The sequence below is a fragment of the Trematomus bernacchii genome, unplaced genomic scaffold (assembly GCF_902827165.1).
Source record: "Trematomus bernacchii unplaced genomic scaffold, fTreBer1.1, whole genome shotgun sequence".
In the NCBI taxonomy this organism is placed as follows: domain Eukaryota; kingdom Metazoa; phylum Chordata; class Actinopteri; order Perciformes; family Nototheniidae; genus Trematomus; species Trematomus bernacchii.
In genome coordinates, this window is record NW_022987735.1 from 489,166 (window position 1) to 496,516 (window position 7,351).

General features: G+C 41.8%; 1 protein-coding gene across 1 annotated transcript; it reads right to left on the minus strand.

Moving 5' to 3' along the window:
* Positions 1-1,089: 1,089 nt before the first annotated feature.
* Positions 1,090-6,969, minus strand: gpr22b (G protein-coupled receptor 22b). The gene is made up of 3 exons (XM_034145948.1): positions 6,592-6,969; positions 4,413-5,522; positions 1,090-3,479 (listed from the first exon to the last, which is right to left on the minus strand). Exon 3 carries the CDS (start codon positions 3,473-3,475, stop codon positions 2,162-2,164), a length of 1,314 nt encoding a protein of 437 aa, XP_034001839.1. The 5' UTR covers positions 3,476-3,479; positions 4,413-5,522; positions 6,592-6,969; the 3' UTR covers positions 1,090-2,161.
* Positions 6,970-7,351: the final 382 nt, after the last annotated feature.

Sequence of the window (7,351 nt, forward strand, 5' to 3'; positions counted from 1 at the left end):
CACAGACATGCCCTCGAGGTAGCGTGACATCCACACTGCCTGTTTACAGCAGGGTCATAAAGAACCTTGCCTGCATCCATATTCCCATATCAGCCCTCTCTGTTGTGCTACAAACCACACTCGGTGGCTGCCGGGGAAGCATCTGATTGAGGTTGTGTTATCGCTCTGGTAGCCAACAGCCCTGTGCTCTCAGGATCTAAAGGGCTCTTCATTTTTCTACTCTACCTGAGACGGCAAAGGCCTAATAAGCTTGTTACTGAGATATACCGTGGAGTACAGTGTGCATATACATTTGTATGTATATGTGCTTTAATGCATGCATGTGAATGTACTTTACAGATCTTAAAAGAATGTAAACCTTGACCCAGGGATTGAAATGAAGTGAGCTGCCAGGCTAGCTGAGCGTAGCTTCATATGCTAATTCATAAAGTATCTTTGCATATAGATATGGTATTAGAGACTAAATGTAATATGCTGACAGCTCTTTTAGTTTTTCTTTCTTGTAGATTATCAATACTGAAATCATTTTGCAACTAGGGCTGCTCAATTAATCGTATTTTAATCGCAATTACGATTTTGGCTTGCAACGATTATGAAAACAACAACATCAAAATAAAACGATTTTTTATTTATTTTTTAATTATTTTTTGTATTGGTTTTTCAGTTGATTTATACTTAAAGTTCAGGGTAATCAACTGTTCAAAACATACTGTTCACATTTTTTTGTCAAATAAATGGATGTTTTCAAAGTAAATGGATAATCGTTTTTAATAATCGTGATATCAATTATTGACCCAAATAATCGAGATTATGATTTTTGCCATAATCAAGCAGCCCTATTTGCAACCATATGAAATAATTATTCTTATTTATTTAGAGCAAACTTAGTTCATAGACAAGTTCAGCTAAAAATACAAGGCTGTCTGAATTATTATCTATCAGCAGCGGCCACCTGGGAAATACAATTTCACTGTCTTATTCCTTGATAAACAAAGGACACGCACTATTAGTAGACAAACACAGGAAGGGAAGAAGAACTTCATTATCTGTTATTATGGATTGTAAACAGAATCTTTTATTAGGCTTTAGGATTTTTGCAGTAGTTCTTTATTGCAGTTATGTATTTGCTTATTTGGAGAGTATTGTCGTTAGGCTAGTGTTATTAAAACAGACAATTTGATAATACAACCATTTTCAAAATGTTCCTTCAGTTTGATTAAATAACTTCTTTGTGAAAACATAACATCTGAGAAATCTATTCACTTTGAGAATTATAACAATATTTGTTATTATTTATTCATTCTGTTCTATATGTGTTCTTACTGTCACAGTCCCTGTCCCACCATAAAGTAATGCTCAATGCATCAAACCAAAATAAGGCAACTGTAGATTTTCCATTTGGCTCAAAGACATGACTGTTAAAGGGAAACAGACTAGGCTTTGATTACATCTGGTTTATTTCAAACCAGGTGAAGAGAACCATGGTCTTCTGTTGTGTCTGTGGAATGCAAGTGTTCTTCTTTAACTCTCAAAGAGTGATTATGAACGATACCCCTGCAGCTTTTCAGCTATAGCAACACAACATACATTACTTATGACTTTCTTTCCATTCCTGTGTCTCCATGTTTGACCCGTGTGCCTTCCCTCAGAGGGCTCAAAGGCAATAAGGTCAGTGGTCAGTGGGGATTGCAGGTCTGGTGTCGGAGCAAGTGGCATGGTGATGGATGGGAGTAATCTCACGGTTGTCACAGAATCACAAAACACTTTACTTGGTGGAGAGGAGAATACGAAACCTTTTGCTGCGTTAGGTGAGTGAACACGAGATTTATTATAAATATACATAAACATAATAATTCCTAATGCTCTCTCTATTTATATACCTTGTTTACCCTATGCTGTACATGTATTATGTATATACACAATGCACCGTATGTTGCTACCATTACAAAAAGCCATGCAATATCTACAGTACAGTATATGGTGTATCTGAAACCTACTTTCAATAAATAGTAATAAATTATCCACCTCTTGTTTTTGTACATTCTATTGCACATATTATTTACATTACTGCTTTGGGTTAACATTTTCCCTTTTCCATCATGACCTGATGTCAGTTTTAGCTGCATTTGTTGAATGTATACCCTAAAGATAAGGAGTTCCTTCACTCCACATCCTCAGAAGACAGACATTTCTGTCGGGCATCTTTGTCCTCAAATGTCACCTTTTTGTTCCTCTTTGGGTCGATCCAGGAGTTGTGGATAATGGCATTATTAGGAGTGGGATCTGCCTCAATGATTGACACCACTCGCTTCTTCATCTTGCTTTTCAAGACTTTCTGGAACTTTTGCCTCGTGAAGGCATACAATAAAGGGTGAAAGATAGTGGTCCCATAAGCCATGACCAGGAAGCCAAGTCTTAACTTGACCATTAGGTCACTGGGGCCCACACTCAGGATGACTGTGTTGAGCACTGTGATGGGTGTCCAGCACAGCAGGAAGGTAGACACAATCAGGAGGGACATCCTGAAAACCCTCTTTTGGCGCGCTCTCCTTTCTCTGTGGCGCTTGACAGCCCTTCGCAAGGCGATGATGAGAGAGACGGAGGTACGCATACCCAGTGTGGGCATGCGGCTGCCACTGCTCTGTGATGCATCTGTGGCCTCCTGCTGTGGTGTCATGGCTGTCATGGATGGATTTTTCCTGCGAGCCTTCTTCTTCTGTGAAGCGTGGAAACGCGTGCCAATGCGAATGTTGAGAGCCTGCAGGATCTTTGAGTAGGTGATGAGCATGACAACGACAGTAAGGAAGAAAATGGGAATCTGAGCCAGCAGGTGGTAATACAGGCCAAGTTCTGTGTAGTACTGGTTAGTGTGGACCACATTCTCCACCACTGTCTGGTTCAGATCAGCTTGGCCCTGGGCGAAGAAACCCACCTCAATAAATGGTACCAGGAAACTAATGAAGGATAACACCCATATGCCAGCCAGCAGGGTCAGGGCACGGCCCATTGTCAGCACCCGGTTGGCTGGTTTGACTGAAATGTCGTAGCGATCAAGGGTGATAGCCAGCACGTTAGCAGCAGTGGCGACGCTAGCGAAGGAGACGCAGGCTTCATGGAAGCAGCAGACGAGTGCAGTGTCTCCCTCCAGGGAGAGCAGCACAACCACAATGGTGAGAGGGATGCAGCACACACAAATGAGCACATCCAACACATGAAGGTTCATAGTGACGATGTTACTGACAGAACTAATGAGGTTTGACTTCATACAGTAAAGGGCAAGCACAGTGAGGTTAGAGCTCAGGCCCAGGAGGATCTCCAACATGAGGAAGCCAGTCAGGGAGACCTGGAAACTAACAGGATAGGGGTACGGGCCGGGAGTTGCCGGACTCATGGTGCGGCTGATGGGCTCGGTGTCGTCGGTGACCGTGACGTTGCTCATGGTGGCTTCTTGTTCACAGCAGGGAAGGATATGCATTATCCTGTGTGTAGGGAGAAGAAAGGAAGATACGTTATGAAGGGGGGAAAGTAAAAGGAGAATCTTTGAAGTGTGTTGTGGCATCTCTGGAAAGTTGTGATTAACACACATCTGAGAAATCTTGTCCGATGTAATGGTGCCAGTTATCAAATGATTAGAAAGCCTTTTGTGATTTAAATGAGAAATGCTGAGAGCAGAGCTTTAATAGTGCTGGAACTTTTTTTCTGCCATGCCCTGCTGATTAGATTTCCTCACTACGCACATGGGACGACTAGTAACTATCGTGCCTTAATCATCTTCTTCTTCTTTTATCACCATCCTTGATCAGATGGTTTTATCCACAGTGCTTCATAACAGAAACACTTTGGAACAAATTCAAGTCTAATCACCTCTTAGCCGTAAAGGCTTAGCAGAGTACTGTATGTTAAGGCTTTGAAGTGGCTAGTTGTGGCATGGTGTTCTTTAGGGCTCTTCTGAACTGAACATTAACACTGACATTGTTTTAATATATGAACCTTTACTGTAAATATACTAAATGTAGACTAGAAGTTCTGAAGGCAATGATGAAGGATTATATAAACCCTTTTTGGATGGGATTAATTTTATAGGGAGGAGATGAGTAAAATGAGTGCTATGGTCTTACATAAGAAACTTGTCATTTCTGCCAGAAACTTAGTCAAATTATGATTACTACGTCACCAGCAGGCTTCCAACTCTGAGATGTCTGTTCAGACAGGACTTCAATATTTCATGTAATAACGTGTGCACCAAAATAACAGTTGGTATTTATAATTAATAATTGGTTCAGGATAAGAATTTAAAAAACTTGTACTTCAAAATAAATGGAAATCAAACAACCCACACCAATGAAATACATTCAATCTGAATAGAGGTCTAGATGACATGTAGAAAAACAAATGTTTATTTTAATATTTACCCTTGCCTCCAGCACTATCTGAGTATCAGGGCTGTGTAATCAGGCCATAGAGTCCATGTTGCATCCACAGAGACGAGCATCGCATCCAAACATAGCCAGTGGAAGTGTTTCCGCTCCAGCAGAGCCCCAAAGCGAGGCTTTTCCCTTCACTGCTAGTCCCTCCCCGAGAGGTTGACAGCCAGAAAAACACCTGTCCGTCGCGCCAAAGAATATCTATGAGCTGCCAGCTTTTTCTTCCTGACCTCAATGGTAAGAAAGCTAAGGAATCAGTCAAATACAGGCAGTGGATTTCAGAGAATAATTTATACGCTAGTGTCCTCTGCAGATTTGTTCTGTCCTCTGGTACGTTTGCTTTGGTGATGGTGTGAGCTCTGATGGATGAGTGGAACAGGGATAAGATGTCGGAGCCACCTCCTGTTTATAATCATGATATTCCCAGGCAGGAGAAAAAAAGCCAACCAAGAAAACAAAGAAATACAGACCCCTCAGTAGGGCTGGAATGTACTGCTCATAGTACTATGATCCAAATCCTTGCCTTTTGCTTTTTTTTGTCCTCAGTGAAAAGATATTATGAAGCTCTGTAAACACAGAACAAGAGTAACATCCATTAGGTCGTACTCCAAGAGGCAGAGTGTGTCAGTTGCACATGTAGTGTTCTCGGTGTAAACATTATAATGTCCAGAAATCAGTCCGGGCAGCATCCAGGCCGAGGTCCCCCCTCGGAGCACTAATGGAAAAGATCTTCGTTCTCCATGTTTGTCATTGTCTCTGTACGCATGGCTCCAGCTGCCACTGACTTCTTAATCCAGCAAAGGTCCCCAGTTTTCCCCTCGACATGCTGATCCCTAAATCACTGGAGATGGCGTGAGTGGAGCAGATTATTAGAGAGCATGCGAGACCAATCACCATGACATGTGTTTTTATATGTGCATGGGATAGGGGTTGAATCAGCAATTCACGGGGAAGGTCATCCTCATGAGATAGGAGTGAGTTAATCAGATGAAAAGCCTGTATAGATTTGCAAGAAGATCCCAGACAAGAGTTGGACTTATCAGGAGCTGCGTACAACACTGTCTGTCCTTCAATGCCACATATTTCTCTCACAGTGACCTAAAGAGAAAAGATAAAGTGGATGATAGAGAGGGAGATGGGAAGAGAGCAAGTAGGAGAGAGAAGAGTGGGGGATGCGTTAGTGAAAATAAACATATCCTGAGCAGAGAGGCGACAAGGAAAGTCTCATTAGCATAGCAACAAGCCCCTGATGTCTTATCATGTTCCTGTGCATCGCTTGATTCACTTTACATCTTTGTAATTTCATTAACATAACAGTAGCACTAATAAAGGGCTGGCACAATATACAAGCCTCCTGATTTGAGATAAAAGATCAACTGTAGTAATATCTTTCTATGCTTGTTGTTTTTAAATTATTAGAGGAAATTGCTTAATGATAATTATTGAATGTCACTTCAAAACCCTCAGTGGTGCTTTTAAATGGTCCTACAATTTTCTTGATAGGCCAGACCCGCTAAGGACTTTAGTGCAATGTGATTCCACGGGGAACTTGTCATAAGGACATCGATGCCCCCCCTTCTATCACAATATGTGATCCGTGTTATTCTCTTCAGAGGAGCAGGTCGGTCATTCTCCAAGGTTGTTTCAGTGAGGGATGCCATACTTAACTGTGCCACAATGTCAGCAGAAATGATCAATGACACCACGCTACAGTACCAGGCAGGTTATGATACACCAGGCGTGTGTTGAAGAGCCAAGTGTACAATTGCATATCAAGTTTGTTATCAGCCTGACACTTTGGAATATAGTACATGTGTTTAGCTGTAAGATACAAACAGATGCTATCACAGTATGTAAAGCATCCTAATGCATAAACCAAAATGCATTTTAGAGTTTGATGTTTTCAGTAACAGCTACTTGGATTTACAAGATTAAGACCAAATATATATTATTAGTAACAAATACGTTACTCAACCGTTTCTAAAAAAAAAGTCAGCATTACATTATGAATGACAGTATATAGGAACTGCTAGTTTTCCAATCACATGTGTTGGTTGTGGTGGAGATGTTTGGCATTGAGTTTTGTTAGCTGTCACATTCTACTCGGATTAGTGCTGTAAATCAAACCAATAAGTAGAGTGCCCCATCAAAACACAGCGGAGCTCACCATGCAGGGTAAACACAGATGCCTTGGAGCTGGTCCCTAAACCACGCTGTCCCCTCTCAGTGCAGCTCTGCAACAATCCAGGTTGCCCGATTGAAACTGCTGGTTGATCTTCTGCTCCTTCCAGCAGTAATCCCACAATTTGGATTGAATATTGACGAACATACAAGGGTCACACAAATGACAGATGTTCTTTCCCACCGGAGTCCCACACAGAAACAGCAAAAAGTCCATAGAGATTAGTCCTGACAGGAATGTTGTATTCTTGTTGTTCTCCTTTTCTCCTTGTTAATTCTTATCCATCCATATGGGCAGGTTTGTGAATACTCATCACAGCAACTCTCTGTTGCGCTGCCTCTCTTCCCAACTGTCTGGATAGGAGTGCAAACCATCCCACTCATGGTATCTCTCTATCTCCCGCTCTGCTCTCTCTTCTCTCTCCCTCTCTCTCTCTCTCTTACTGCGGAGGTTTGCAGTGCTCCCCCAGTCCTGATTGGTCTTCTGTAATAGGCTTAACCCTTTACTCTCCGGCGAGGGGAGGTATTTCCTATTGTTCTGACTATCCTCTCTTCCCTGACAGTGACTGTGTGACAACCCAGTTGTGGCTGTAGTGATTTGCAAAAAGAAAAAGCTTCTACTACGATTTTGCACGGAAGCTTTAGATGACACTGCGCTTAGCACACAACCTGCTGCAGAGGCAGACTGCTGAAGGAAAAACAGCAGAAAATACAGCAGTACAGATTGATGTGTTAATTAGCTCAAT

Bases quoted from the DNA above. Each gene is read 5' to 3' on its own strand.
- gpr22b (XM_034145948.1), bottom strand. From the start codon at position 3,475: ATGCATATCCTTCCCTGCTGTGAACAAGAAGCCACCATGAGCAACGTC.